The 16441-nt window shown below is 40.3% G+C and overlaps 1 protein-coding gene across 1 annotated transcript; it reads left to right on the forward strand.

Annotated features, from left to right (window-relative positions):
- Positions 1 to 1463: 1463 nt before the first annotated feature.
- Positions 1464 to 13077, forward strand: taf3 (TAF3 RNA polymerase II, TATA box binding protein (TBP)-associated facto). The gene is made up of 7 exons (XM_034218624.1): positions 1464 to 2525; positions 3383 to 3625; positions 4201 to 6026; positions 6899 to 6981; positions 8150 to 8399; positions 8638 to 8744; positions 12183 to 13077. The coding sequence occupies exons 1-7, from the start codon at positions 2360 to 2362 to the stop codon at positions 12295 to 12297; spliced, it is 2790 nt and encodes a 929-aa protein (XP_034074515.1). The 5' UTR covers positions 1464 to 2359; the 3' UTR covers positions 12298 to 13077.
- The last annotated feature ends 3364 nt before the right edge of the window (positions 13078 to 16441 follow it).

Below are 16441 nucleotides of genomic sequence, written 5' to 3' on the forward strand. Positions count from 1 at the left end.
AGGTTTTAAGTTACTTTCAGTCCATTCACACATTGGCAATACAAAGCCACTCGTAAATGAAAAATATTACATTTCAATATCAGTAGACAAAATTGGGATGTGCAAATCTATCCAAAGTGCTTTTACCCGATCCTTAGCATGTTATGCTATTTGTGGAGTTTAATCAAATTAAGTTATTGAATAATACTGCATAATAATGCCGGAGGAATTCTGAGGTGAGGGAGGTGTGAAGGTAATGTAAAAAAAGAAAATGTCTGACTGCACATTATGGCACATGCCTGAGTTCTGCTGATTTATTCTCCAGCTCATAGCCTCATCCATTCAAGCCCCAGGAAGTGCGCCGGACTCTGATGAAAATATTCATGTGTCCAAGCGGCGGTACTACAATTTCCGTATCAGTCCGTGACGTCACTGGGCCCATAAAGACTTTTCCCCATTGACTACAATGGGAAAAGAGACGTCTGTAAATCAGCGGATACTTTTTAAAAAACGAATTAAAATACCCAGTATGAACTATTGTATAGCCCTTATTAGAATCATTCTGTCCTTAAAGTTGTAAAATGCACTAAAAGCCGAATCTAGATTTATGTTCTGTCTCCATTCATTCTACTGTGAGCGTACATACCATATACGGGTGCTTCTGCTCTGACAGCTAGGCATGATGGGTAATCTGTGACGTTTCGCTCTCTGAAAATGTGGGCCATTTTGTCCTCATGCGCCAAGGAGCAGCTGTCATAGGAAAGAACGAGACCCCGCCTCCGACGCTGCATCCAACTCTGTTCCCTTCTCTTTCTGACTCTTTTGGAGGTGGGGATTCACCGGGCCGTAACTGCCTGATAAAGCTTGTTCTGCCAGTTTGTCTGTATTTTTCAAGCTGTTTGCAACCTCACTCGGTGTGTCCCCTCCTTTTTTTAGCTGATCAATGTGCTTCTTAGAAACTTATTTGTGTGCTTACACCCTTTATTTTTTTCTTGGTCCATCTGTAACTAAGCATCCGTGACTTTTTGATGAAGCAGCCAGGAGCTTAAACAAAAGTATTTTGGATCTAGATGAGTACTTTATTGATTCTAAATTGGGGAATTATTTTCGAGCCACCCCCCCTAGAAAAGAAGAAGGTAAAAGGTGTCTACATCGCTGGACTATGTAACAGAACAACACAGCATAAATAGTAACACACAGTAAATCAATGGAATTAAAATAAAGTATGTGAGTGTGACTAAGCAAGAAAGTTTCAGTGTCATAACATCCGGAAATGAAATTGAACCGACTCTCCTTAAAAACATGTATATCCGTAGGCTCCTTCACAACATTCACCCTAAAATAAAGCTGAAGTCAACAGTTTATACATCAATGCGGATGCAGGAAAACGCGCTGTCGGTGTTTTCTCCTAATTCAGCATGACACAGCGGATGTGAAGTAAAAACCGAAACTGACCGTCGGTGTGCAACGTTAAAACCTCCCACTTAAATCGCTTGTAAATCGTTTTGATCCAGTTCCGTTCAGCCACATCTAAAGTAATTCATTAACCAATCCAACAGATTACCTGCCCCAGTTTGTGATTCATATCATGAACAACATTTATTGGACTAACGCATGGATGTATAAAGTGAACTGGATACTGCGTCGGATTCGGAAGCGGAGCACCGTACATTCCTAAAAATTGCTCGGTTGCGCATGAAGCTCAAAATGTAGCGACTGATTCAGAAAGTACCCGGATCATCCGGGGCCTTTTACTTATGGAGCGTGCGCACTTGCGTTTTCCTTAAGCCCCGCCTCCGATATCTTGCTCTCGGCTCAGTCAAATTAATGGAGATGAATGATTTAAACAAGGGCTAAATAAGGGTTCGTGCTGGGTCGTTTATTTCGCAAAAAAATAAGTATTCGCTGATTTACAGACGTCTCTTTCCCAATGTTAGTCATTGGGAAAATGGTTTTAGGGGAAATGGTTGAACTGACGTCAAGGACGCTGTCATGACAGTTGCACGGTTGCTTTTTTCACTACGGCCATTCAAAAAATCCGCTTCAGAAGCCGTCGCACTTCCTGGGGTTTGGATTATGACAAACGAAGTCGTTGCTGCGCAACTTTAACCGTTGGTGAGCACCTCGAACACAGCGGAGCCGTGGAGGCGGACGCTGATTTCTGCGCATGCCCAGTCTGAATTTCGGGGATGGGTCTATCGATGGAATCAAGATGGCGACTCTGGCGAAAGCGCCAATATATTTACTGAAGTAGATGTTCAAAATCAACCGCAGTAGCGTGTTTTCTCAAGCCCCCGAGGGGTTCCGTGAAACATGAAGACTGGGAACATGTTTTGGGAGTGGAACTGACCGGGATTAATACCGTAACAAAGTCAGCGAGATGTGTGAGAGCTATGCCCGCTCGCTGCTGCGTGTTTCGGTGGCGCAGATCTGCCAGGCTCTGGGCTGGGATGCGGTTCAGCTCACTGCATGCGATCAGCTGTCCGATGTGCTGCATCGGTACATCCAGCAGCTGGCCAAAGTCTGCCACCGGTACTCTGAACTCTGTAAGTGCTCGGTTTAGTCCCCAGATTACTTTTAGTAACCGGTAAACCTGAAGAAGTCGATCACGTTGTTGTTGACTGGTTCTGTGGCTGGCGCCCCCTAGCAAAGGTTGATGTGTCAAAAAGTACAGTAGCTACAGAGCTAAATAGCCTTCATGTGTTCATTGTTATTATTATGGCTATGATGCCCTTCAGCTGTGTTCCACAATGTGTTAGTCGATTAGTTACCTAAGTATATTGTACCTATCTGTAAAATGATTCACTCCTCTAACCTGTTGAGTGTTTGGCTACTTCTTGCTTCAAAGATTCAAGATTCAAAGGTTGTATTGTCATATTCACAGTAGTTACAGTGTAATTATGGCAATTCAACTCTTAAGTCCCAGGCACCTCCAACAAAGCAAAAATAAACAATATATACAAGACTTAAAACACATTTTAAATACACAATATGTGCAAGAAGAAACAGATTAGAACTAGAATAGTGCAAGACCAATGTGCAAGTAATGCAGAAGAAGTACACTTCATACATGTCAAATGAAATACAATAAGTTACATGTTGTAAGTGACCAATTAAATGCAGGAGTCTATATACATGCAAATAGAATAAGATAAACAAGAACAGCATGTCAAATGAAATACTGTGCAGTGAAATTAATACGGCTTATTGTAGTATGTAGATGCAAAATGTTGAATGTCAACATCACTCAGGGCACCTCGTTGTATGTGCAGCACAATCACTTGTATATAATCAATCTTTTGTCCAAGGCTATCATCAACCCTTACAGAATAGTTAAGTGAACAAGATGCATTTAGAGTGTGTTTGCAGTGGTTTCATGTCTTGTTGTGCTGCTGCATTTCAGATGGAAGAACAGATCCTGTCCTGGATGATGTCAGCCAGGCCTTCAGACTGCTGGGGGTGAGTCTGAGTGAACTGGAGGACTACGTCCACAACCTGGAGCCTGTGGCCTTCGCCCAACAAACGCCACTCTTTCCTATCAGCAAAAACAACGTCTTGCAGTTTCCCCAGCCTGGAGCCCGAGATGCTGAGGAAAGGAAGGAATACATTCCAGATCACATGCCACCCCTGGTCTCCTTAGAAGATGGTCAGTTCATATAATGACAATACAAATGTGCACATCTGTGATTGTTTTAATGGCTATTTTTGGCTGTTCTATTAATTGTTTTCAATATTTGATTCACTTAATTTCTATCAATAATTGTGGACTCAATATTCTGTAAACTCTGAGCATAACATTTTGCAAAAGCATAAAACGACATCCTCTAAATGATTCCTCTAAGATCTTTAGTAATAGCTAAATATACCAAGGTTATAACATGACAATCATACATTTTATTTTCTTGGTTGCAGAGAACGGAATAATAATTGTAGTAAACATCAACAGCATCAACATCAAAAGCTAAACCATGCAAAATTATATATTTTTTAACTACTATCACTATTATTATATATTTATATATAGATCAAGAAGAAAGAGCGGCTGGTACAGTTTTATTGGTACATTATTATCCAGTGTATAAAACCATATTTTTGGTCAAATCAGTTCGGATTTGTCATTAACATATCCTGTACATGTGTTAGAACATGGCTGTGTTAGTGAGAATCCTTGGACTTAAAATTGAAAATGCTCAACTCTTTTTTTGTCCTTTTCCTCTCCAGAAGAGGAGGAGGAGGAGGTCCTTCCTGACATGGGCACCTCAGCCGAAGCTATGCAGGTGGCACTGGAAGAGGACGACGAGGAAATAGACGAAGATGAGACGGTCAACGATGAGAACCACCCACTGAAGAGGCACCGGGACCTGGACAGTCCAGATGCAGCTTTGGGCATGATGCCTACTAAAAGACCCCGCATGTACCCCGGCCTCAGCCCAGAATGGGGGGTTGAGCCCAGGGAGCCTCTTACCTCTCTCAACCCTCAACGTGTTCCCCCAGGCATGCTGCCTTCTCATGATAGCCTTGACCCCATGTCTCCTGAAACACCTTCTGGAGCCCTGCCTTCCTTCAGACCTCAGCCAGTAGTACCAAAACACTCTGATCAAAAGGGCCTCACCACTCCAGGAAGAAAGCCTAAGGTCTCGTCACCTGGCAGACAACGGACTAAGTCCCCAAAAGGGGTCCTTCCTGTTCCGGTGGGAGGTAGTCCCCTCCATTCACCTAAAACGTCTAAGGAAAGAAAGAAATCCCCGGGGAGAACGAAGAGTCCTAAAAGCCCCAAGAGCCCAAAGACAGCTTCAGCCAAAGCATCCCAACCCCAGAGCAAGTCGGATGTTGTGCACAAGCTCCCGATGTCTGCGCTGAGCGAGAGGATGGGCAAGGAGAACATCCATATGCGTCAAAATATAGAGGACAGGGAGTTAGATGAGGGCCCCTTCAAGACACTAGAGCCTGAAAGTGCAGACATCGAGGACTCCATCGATGCTGTGATTGCAAGAGCGTGTGCTGAGCGGGATCCGGATCCTTTTGCTTTCTCCTCGGGCTCTGATTCGGATAGCAATGGAATCTCCAGTCCAAGGAGGCTGACCATCATGGAGCCAACTATGCCTAAACTCCAGATTGGGATCTCTGCGAAAGACACATCAACACCGCTTCACCTACAGGCACACGCAGGACCCGGAAAATGGACTATGGATGATTCGATCAATGAGGTGATCCGAAAGGTCAACCAGGGGGGTCCTTCTGCACCCCAACAAAGCCAAGGGGAGTACGTCTCGTCGGGATCAGCTTCACCGCCTACACCTGAACCTTTACTCAAGTTGTTTGAGGAGAAGAACAAGATGGTGCCATCAGTAGACGTGAAGAAAAAGCTGAAAAAGGAGCTCAAGACTAAAATGAAGAAGAAGGAGAAGGACAAGCCGAAAGACAAAGATCGGGAAAAGGATAAGGGCAAGCTGAAAGAGAAGAACAAGGATAAGAACCGGGATAAAAACAAGGACTTTTTCAAGGATGGAAAGATGCCCTGGAAGGAGTTTGGAATGAAGGATGACGAGCACTTCCTTCAGCGAGACTTCACTCTTCCTGAGGGCTCCATCAAGATAAAAACCAGAGATGTAGATGTCCCTAAGAAGGAGAAGGAGAAACACAAAGACAAAAAGAAGGATAAAGAAAAGAGTAAAAAGGACAAAGATAAGAGGGACAAGGGTAAAGACAGGAACAAGGAGGACCGGCAGAAACAGTCTGCGTTAGCGCCCTTCGCTCTGGGTGAAATCCCCCAACTGTTCAGCGCCGCTTCCTGCCTGCGCATCCCCTCTATGCTCCCTCCTCTGGCCCCGATCCTCCAGGATAAGGAGATAAAGAGCAAGGAGAAGGACAAGAAGAAGGACAAGAAGGAGAAGAAGAAAAAGAAAGACAAGGAGAAGGATAAGGAGCGAGAGAAGGCCAAAGAAAAGGAGAGAGAGAAAGAGGAGAAGAGGAAAGAAAAGGAGAGGGAAAAAGAAAAGCGGGAAAAGGAGAAGGAGAAGGAAAAAGAAAGAATTCGGTTGGAGAAGGTAATTTTATTTGTTTGATATGTCATGATGTGTTTGTTTTAGAGCAGGCGTGTCAATCTCAAGGCCCGGAGGCCAAATCCGGCCCGCGACTTCATTTTATGTAGGGCTGCTCGATTATGGCAAAAATCATAATCTCGATTATTTGGGTCAATAATTGATATCACGATTATTAAAAACGATTATCCATTTACTTTGAAAACATCCATTTATTGAAAAAATAAATTCAAAAATTGAACAGTATGTTTTTAACAGTTGATTACCCTGAACTTTAAGTATAATTCAACTGATTTTTTTTTTTTTATATTAGTTTTATTTCGATTATGTTGTTTTCATAAGCGTTGCAAGTAAAATCGTAATTGCGATTAAAATATGATTAATTGAGCAGCCCTACCCACAAGAGCTTGCAAAGAATATAATATGTTTGTTACATGGCGAATTACAGAAGCACGTTGCCCATAAACTACATATCCCACAATGCATCTCTCATTTGACTTTTTTCTCAGAATTGACTTTTTTTCAAAATGTTGCTTTTTTTCTCAAAATGTTACTTTTTTTTTGTTGCTTTTCTTTTAAAATCATTTTTGATTTTCACTGAACGGACTTGCAATTATTTGCCCTAGACGTCTGCTTTCAGACCGAGTTAATTATGAAGTGATTACCCTATCCAAGAATAATCCAATGCTTAATGATGTAATATAATACATTATTTTATATATATTAAATATTTATATATGTAGTTTTATATAGTCTTAAAGTTACAACCGGCCCTTTGAGTGCAACCATAATGCGAATGTGGCCCGTGATGAAATTGAGTTTGACCCCCCTGTTTTCGAGTGTCATTGATGTTTACCACGTCCTTCATGTTTCCTCAGGTGAAAGTAGAGACTCCAGTAGTTCTGCCTTCTCCAGTGATCCCCAGACTGACGCTCAGGGTGGGAGCAGGCCAGGACAAAATGTAAGCACTCAATGAATGTTCCTGGAGATATCATGTTTCTTCCATCACCTCTTTTCATGTATCGTGATCTCCTCTCTTCTTCTCTTTTTTGTTTTTAAATGTAAATGGTGTTTATCTGCAGCAGTATAATTATGACATATTTTATTAGTATTATTTATTATTCCAATTTTACAAAGTTTCCTTAAAGTGCCTTTTCAATTTCACAAGTTTAAATACAAATACTACATGTTTCATTGCCTTTGTGCTTCAAATGACACATTTAGTTATATCATTATCATCATTTGTCTTTCTAGATTTTCTTGACTGTAACATCTCAGTTCAGACTAGAATGTCAAATGTTCGTTTGGGTTTCCAATATTCAGTACAGTATGCCATTTACATTTGGTATAATGATCTTGGATTCATGTAATTCTTACATGAATGTTTTTCATTTATCTTCAACAAAAACTATACAGCTCTACACAGTGACTCTCAATAGACCGCAAAAAACACGCACTTTTTTTTATTTGACTGAAACAAAAGTTATGCTCATCAGGAAAAGTACATTTTCACCAAAATAAAAGCCCAATAAATACTAAAAAGTTAAATCTTTTAAATCTCACCTTTTAACTTTTCCTCACTATTAATATAAATTGATCTTTAATTTGTGTATGTGTGATTTTGCAAGACACATGGCCTTAAAATGGGGTTAAATTGTACAGCTTACACAGAGAGAAAAGTCTCATAATATCATATATATATATATAGCCGTATAATTATGACATACTTTATTATTAATATTAAAGTTATTATTTATTATTCCAGTATTGACATTTTCCTTAAAATGCCTCTTCAGATTCATAGTCTTTTTTTATTCTTTTCATACAGTACTTCCTTACTTTTCAAAATGTTGTTGTTAAAAGGATCAGGAAAAAAACATCAGTAGTCAATAATCCAATAAAAACAAAGAAATTCATTAAAAATAGGTGTTATTACTACGTGCTACATTGCCTTTGTGGTTCAAATAATTCTAACATTGAGTTATATTCTTTAAATTGTACAACTTACACAGAGTAAAGTCTCCTAATATTATTAATAATGACATATTATTATACTATTATTACCTCTTCTAAATACCACAATTATTATCATTGTGCTAACTAGTATTTATCTCTCAATGGGTTTCCAGTGTCATCAGCAAGGTGGTTCCGAACTCGGAGCCCAGGACGCCGGTACCCAGGACCCCCGCCTCCAAGTCTGGACCAGGGAACCGACCTCGGACGCCGCCTCCAGTCCTCGTGCCGGTCATCCCCATCCTGCCTCCAGCGCCCTCTCCTCTTCCACCAGCTCCTGCCACTTCATCGCTGCTCTCCGCGGCCCCGATGCTCTCCCCCGCCGCATCCTTCAAGACGCCGGTCCGGAGCGTAGTAACAGAGACGGTCAGTACATACGTGGTGAGTGCTTGTACGTTATTGTTAATTGTGCATAGTATAACAGTCTATGCATATGAAACACGACTACATGCATTTCCTATCATCACTTTTCTTGACTCTTAAGGTGGGCAGTAAATTAAAACACCTAAGAGATACTAACTATATGGTTATTCAAGATTTATTCTACTATTGTGTCATGGAGCAGTGTGTTACTTTTGTTTTCTGTTGTTTGCATTTCCGGTAGATACGAGATGAATGGGGAAACCAGATCTGGATTTGTCCTGGATGCAACAAAGCTGATGATGGCAGTCCCATGATAGGATGTGATGACTGTGATGAATGGTATCATTGGTAAGAGACCTACTTCAGTTTTATCTTCAGGCCTTATGACTCCCTTCATTGTGTTTTGAAATAACATCGTTCTGCATAGTTGACAATTAGGCTTGACTTTAACCAATTACAGATTTATAATTCACTGATTTGCACAATTGGGTGGTACCGATACACAAAAATAGTGGGATGATATGTTTTCAGTACAACAGAGAAAACATTTTGGTGTAAAATGATGACTCATTGGCAATTACAGGGCTGGAAAAAGGTTAGTAGCAAAAAGTGAAACATATGTCAGTAATCCACTATTACATTACACTATAAACACTAAACTGTGCACTAGGGCTGCACGATATTGGAAAAAACTGATATTGCGATATATATATTTTTCCCCAGCGATATATTGCGATTAGGGCTATCAGTCGATTAAAATATTTAATCGTGATTAATCGCATGATTGTCCATAGTTAATCGCGATTAATCGCACATTTTTGATCTGTTCTAAATGTACCTTAGAGGAATATTTTTGCGTGCGTGCGCTGGAGCTATGTGCAACTCAAGGCATATGCTCGAACGGAGCTGCCTGGACGCTGCAATCATGTTGCGCACTATCCGTGCTGACTTTTCGTACAATGTCCCACTGTCTGGCTTCCTGCATAAAGTCAAGTGCTCGGCGCAGTTGTGGCGAAATGTCGCTCCTCTGTTTTCATTTAAACAGCTCCTTATATCCGTTAGCGCAGCTAGCTAGCACCAGATGCTAACAACAACAATGCACGTAAGGTCTCTCTCGCTCGCTCGGGCCACACATACACACACCCTCCCGGTCCTCCCAACAGCCAGTCGGTGCCTGCCGGTGAGCGTGGAAGTGTGGTCTGCCACAAGCGGGCGGCAGGAGCGGGGCTGTCAGCATCAGCTTGTAGACGGTATTTTAAACTCGATGCGCTCTGAAACTACGGGGCGGCCGAGGACAAAAAATACACATGCGTTAATCGCGTTAAAATAATTAGTGGCGTTAATTTTTTTTGCGTGAACGCGTTATTAACGCGTTAACTTGACAGCCCTAATTGCGATATGAACAAAATACAGGAATTGAAGAAAAGACAGTTTTTTTTAGCGCAAACCATCCTTTCTTGAACTTTAATGCTATACAATTGGTATTTTTTGATCTATATTTAACCGGATGAAGGATTTTAGTCACGGACGTCTGGATCTTTAGTTATCAGAGCAACGAGCTAGCTCGGTTAGCAGCGCCGAACTGCCCTGGAGAAACACATGAAACTACTTTATTCAGTGTTTTTACCTTTAATCACCGGGTCCGTTTGCTTTGGAGATTTGATTGTGATTGGTGGTTTGCTGTGCATGCAGAGCCTGCTTGTCACTCACTCAAGTGCCCCTGACATGAGAGCCGCGCAAGTTTTCCTTTTGTAGCAAGCAGCAAAAGAATTGTAACATGACGTGTTTGAGTTAATTTGCCTACTTAATATCGCACGTCGTAAAAAAATGTACGTCCTGCGATGTGAATATCGCGCATATCACGATTATCGTCACGACACGATATATCGTGCAGCCCTAATGTGCACATTTATTAGCAATGTCCTCTTTACATATTTACATAGAAATATCTGATGTTCGTTTTACTGTAGATGTATGTATCTATAGCAAAACTAACAACATGTTTGGAAAAGATTCACTTTTCTTTTGAACTCAATGCTGTTCATCATGTGTAGGCTTAGCTTTATGTGTATTACTGAAACTGATCAACAGACTGCTTACTTTTTGTGGTTGTAAATTGAAATTTCCGCCCTAATTTTATTCCTCCCCCTTATTGTAGCAATTCACAGCAAGGAGGACGTCAGGGACACTCAGCGAGAGACAGAGACAGAGACAGTCAGAAAGAAAGAAAGTGAAAGAGAGAGATGACACAGCATAAAGTTCATACAGTTCAGAAATTAAACAAATATTTAATGTTCAGTTCAGTTCTCTTGTGAATAAATGTATTCTCTGAAACAGTGGCCTTATGTGGTTGTTTTTCAGCCTTTCTATCTCCAACATGTTACTGCAACTTGTTCTACATGTTGATTCATTCACACACGCTGAGGACATTATACAGGAGTTATTTTCACATTTTATTTACAATATTATGATATTCAAATCATAACTAGGGAGAGACAAAGCAAATATTTGTAAAATCAACACTCAGTAGCCACATATATACATGTAGTAGAGGAATACATGGTGTTGCCAACCCTTTAGTTTGTTTTGAGTTTGCAGAGACATAACGTCACCAAACATTAACAGGATGCCACACAGCTTTCATCCTTTCTACTTTGTCCAGTTGAATTATGTATGTTCATGCTATTCAAACTATGAACAGCAACTTACACATTGAAGAATGTTTAGCTAGTGCCTCGTTTCTTTATTCAATAGAAAACATCACTATACTCAAAGACTCTACCCACTAGTAGTGATCGACATATTTGTCCTTTTTCATAAATTGTCCTGCTGTCAAAGCTTTAATCATTCGGGGAATATCTGCATTTAGTCGCATGTGTTAGCCTTTCCTGGCTAGACAACTTCATGGACTCTTCAGACGTTGATGAACAGTTGGTCTGTCCGTTTTTTCTATTTAAGTGTTATAGAGATTGTTTGCATTTTTGAAGTGGGGTTGCATGAGGTGCCTTTCCATATTTCCATAGTCAGTGCCTAACTTTAACAAAAGTGGTTGGCAGCACAGTCCCATTTAAGGTCCTGAGCTATGCAAGGTACTGCTGTGGAAGGGGGAACTATATTACAAACTATATTTTAGCTACGCCTAAAAAGCAATATCAACTTAATTGTTCACTTCATTTAGAGAATTTACACGCTTTACCTTGCCGTCATTCTGCCTTTTCCGTTGGAGAAATCCAGCTGTTATCTATGTTCTGCCACAAGTCTATATTTAACAAACAGTCATTTTGGCCTCCAGAGCATGGAGTTTCTGGTCTACAGCTGCCTCGATCAGTTAGTTTGTGTTATTGCGTGACTTTGGGGAATCCAAACTTATATTCTTATCTCATATACCCTTAATCGTCCCACAGAGGGGACATTTACATTCTGCATTTGACCCATCCTAGTGTTAGGAGCAGTGGGCTGCCATTGTGTACAACGCCGGGAGAAACCAAACTAACCAATGTCACACAATAACAAACAAAAGCAGCAGATTCTTCCAAGGAAATTGTTTAAATTCTGTGCACACATTCCTGTCTGTCATCTACTTTCAGTAATGCATTCCCCATTGGTACCTCATACAACACTTAAAGAAATATCCCTTTAAGCTTATGTAACAGTTATTATTCAGTTTACTGGGTATATCCAAACTCAATAACTGTTGGGGACTATTGCTCTTCCTTTTAAATCCCTGCTAGAGAAATATGTGTTTCTTTCATTAACCTGAACCCTCTTCTATTTGTTTCTGCTCAGGCCTTGTGTTGGGATCCTTACCGCTCCTCCTGAGGACCAGCAGTGGTTCTGTGTTAAATGTTCCAGCAAAAAGAAGGACAAAAAACACAAGAAAAGGAAACACAAACTGCATTGAGACTATGCAAAAAGCACATTTTTGAACTTTTTTGGACTTGAAGCCATCACTGAACACTCGTGGCACTGCTGTAAAATAAAAAAAGAAAGTTTAAAATTGAGGCTGTTACTAACATCTGATGATTTTTAATAATGATGTCAGCCATGATGCGTTGTAAGTTCGAAGGAAGAAAAAAGGCTTTAACCAGCACATATCCAGCCTTAGTTCTCGTGTGGACTCCGTGGGTTTCTCTTTTCACCTGTACACTGTTTGCTTGTTGTTTTGGTTATCCAGTCGTAGGAGATCCTGACAATTACGTCCGTATAAGGTGACCATGACAATTTGATGAGAGCTCAAAAAAGCAGAAAACCAGAGAACAACTTAACATCATCGTCTTTTTTTCTGTTTCCTTTGTCGCCACAAAATGAATGACCACCAAGTCAGACCTTTCCCCAGTGTCCTGCAGTATCATTGACCTGTCATGTATATAATGATGATGGAATCAGGTGTGTATAAATGTGTCTACCAACTTCCAAGCAAAGTGCATTTTGTTCTTAGGATTTCTGACTTGTTAAATCCATTTTCAGATATTGGTTTTTAACTTGAGTGATTTTCTGTAATTTCTGTACATTTTTTTAAATTTAAAGTTTGTATTTTTATTATTTCTTCACATGGATATGTCCTGGAGTTAATACTGTAGCTGTGCTTGTAATGTAATTCATTTAGCTGATATTTCAATATTAAAGTTGATCGGTCTGTGTACTCACAGACTTTACGATGTAAATCTCAATACAATCAAAAGTGTATGCTAAATTTCCTTTCAACCACTTCTGTGTATCCTTGTTTAATTACATTTTAAACAACACTGCACTGAATATACTTTCCAGTCGCTGATTGTTTGAATTTGCTTGGAAAATATATCAGATAGGAAATCTTTTAACAAACTACATTTCAGATGTTGAATTTATTTCCTACTAATTTTAGACTTTATAACAAAACTATTTGTGTCAGCAGTCAAATCTTTGATCCTGACTTGCAGCAGTCTGTGCAACACATTAGCGCGGATTTAGGGCTTTTTTTGTCTAGTTGTCATCTTGCACTTAACCTACATAAGATATTTAAAAGAGTGCTTGGCAGTCACATTGCACAGGGTGGCGTTAAAAGATATGTTGTGGATTGTAAGCAAATATTTTCTTATGTCTTTAGAAGTCTGTCTGATGATGCTTCCTGTTCAGTTAATATGCAGCAGAGCACTTTTTGCTTTCCCCTCAATGGCCACATGGTGTCATTCTTTATACACGCACACTAGCATGCGGCTCATGACATGTACAGACTCCACAGCAGGCTCACACAGAAAAGGACCTCACAAACCACTTTATGAATGTAAGAAATGTGACAGGTGTCTCTAAGTTGATGCATGTGGAATCCTTATCTCACAAGTAAAACCAGCTCCAGGAGGGCCCTCCCTCACTAGAGTACCTATAGCTGATTGCAAACAGAATTTACGGCCTCTCATAAATATAGATATACATAAGAGACTGAGATAGTTGTGTCTTTCGGTGTTATTATTTTTTACAAGGCACGTTTTGCATTCGGGTCAAAAGTACCAGTGAACGATTTGCAACTGTTATGTCTATCGTAGAAGGTTTTATAACCACTGAAGTATAACTTCACGTACTGAACTCTGAAAGGTTGAGATGTTTATCAGACTCTGTGCTTCTATTTCTGGCAACAATCAGCAGACAGATGCTGTCTGGAACTACTATAGCATAACTTTATCGTGGTGGAAAACTATTTAATGATTTATAAACTGTAGCAGTACTTTAAAATCAATTAGTTGACGTGGTGTGATGTGCAGAGCAGCATTGATCTGAATAAGATGTCAGAGAGCTCTTAGGAAAACCTGAGGAAAGCACATTAAAGTCGTTCAACCTACAAAAGGGTAAAAGCATGGCTTACTCTAATTCAATCTTGTTCAGTTAATTATGTTCTAATGCTGTTATATTTTTTGGGTGATAGGCACATTTTTGTCTGTATTGTTATTAAAAAACGTGTTCTTAATCATGATTTAACCCGAATGTCTTTCAGTCTTTCTACCAAGGAAATGGTGGCACACCCACTCACTGACTTTTTTGGTGAGTTCAGTCACAGAGGACACTCATAGTTTAGTAATATAAAGGACTTAAACTCCATCGAAGGCCTTCATTATATATGAATGCTTTACATTATCTGCAGCTGAGAAGTACACCTGACTCACTCATTCCCTTCTTGAAATTGAACTTTTACTCTTACTTATTCATCTATTTCTCTCATTTGGTGTGACGCTCCCATAGATGGCATTGACGGAAATCTGCTCAGTGTCTTCTGATAACACTAAATCAAAGAGGAAGTGGAAAAAATGATGTGTGACTGAAGAGAAATGAGGAAGTTAAATGAATTCTGCCCATGCAAAACAAGCAGACACTTCAGTGTGGTGTTGCTTTTTATCATATGAGATGCATTCACTCATGCAAGCACACATGAGCAGTCATTTTACACAGAATTAATTCACCAAAAGGTTATTGCTGAGAGACAGATGAGGCATTGTATGAATTAAAATGTCAAGAAGTTCATAGATAGCAGTCTCCTCTAATGCTAAAAGTCTCTCATGCTGTCTGCCCCTCTCTTCAGTCACACATGCTGGTGTCAGGTCTCGTACAGTCGAAGCTTGTTGCTAGCATCTGTTGGCTCATACATTTCACCTCCTGCCGGTAAAGATAGAGCTCTGCCATGTCTGACATTAAAAGGATTAAGTCTTTATTTCTGACTAAGTACAACATGTTTTCACCTTGTCCAGACGCATCTTAACTCCCCGATAAACAGGATATAAATATGATGTAAAAGCATAGTATTCATTCTTCAATGTTAAAACACACGTGTGCAGCACTGCGCATTGGTACAATCTCCAGGACACGGTGTGCACCGAGCTGTAATAGTTTCAGTGTTAATCCACCAAAACACAGACATTATTTGTTTGTGCAATCAGGTGGTAAATGTGGCAAAAAGGGAAAGCTGATGGTTGCTTTCAGTCATCACGAGGACACCTGCAGTGCTATAAATATGTGCTGCTATTTAACTTGAGTGTGTTTTTGTCACGCACTAAGACACACTAAGGCACCAGCTTTCTCTTCACTGTGGATGTGAACAGGATGTGGTGGGTTTCTCTTAGTGATGCATCGTTGCCGCATTTACTTACAGCTTTCACAAGATGCTTTTAATGTCATATTCCTACGCCATTTTGTGTTGTGTTATTTTTCTTCTTCAACCTCTTTTGAATGAGGTTTCAACTGGAAAGCATTGAGCACACACTATTATCATACTGAGCGTTTTCTGGTGCACTTACATGTTGGTAGATCATAGCTCTGTAAGATTATGTGCTCTACATGACGCCCGTGGCACTGACAGTCATACTAAGCCGCAACACATCATACAGAAGTGTAACAGAACTGGATTTCAGCATCAGTGTTTAAATATTCATATCAGCAGAAAAGAGCAGGGCTGGAATGAAGAAGGTTTTGTGCCATGATCAGAGGAAGTGGAGCCCTTTCATGCTGATCTACTCAGTTAGATACCAGCACACCGACATGACCCTGTTTCAGATGACTTTCCTACTTAATGTCACGTTCTACTAACAGAACACAACACCTATGGGAGAATGAGACCTAGATTTTATATCTCCTGGGTTTTGCGTAAAGAATATTGTGACAAATTGCTTTCAAATGTTTAATCTAGTGGCAAAGTGAGAGCAAAACATGATTAAAGTGTGTTTGTTACGAATATGTGTACTGCAGCTTTAAAAACTGCTCTGCTTTCAACATATGTTCAGTTTATGGCTCAGAACAGTGGTTCCCAACCTGGAGGGGCGCCAAAGATCGTAGGAGGGGGGGGGGGGGGGGGGGGGGGGGGGGTGGGGGGGGCGCCAGGCCTCAGATGATTTGAGGCCAAATATCATATTTAGACTTTTTGTTTCTTCTGCCCGTAAAGTGTCCAAACCAGGCTTTTCTGGATAAGCGCATTTTTAAAACATAGTCATTGTCCATGCCGGTTTCAGTTGGATTATTTGTCACAGTTGCTCCGATCAGATCGGTCTCCTCCATTTTGTAGATTATTTACGATTTTTGAATCC

Source organism: Gymnodraco acuticeps, unplaced genomic scaffold, assembly GCF_902827175.1.
Source record: "Gymnodraco acuticeps unplaced genomic scaffold, fGymAcu1.1, whole genome shotgun sequence".
NCBI lineage: Eukaryota > Metazoa > Chordata > Actinopteri > Perciformes > Bathydraconidae > Gymnodraco > Gymnodraco acuticeps.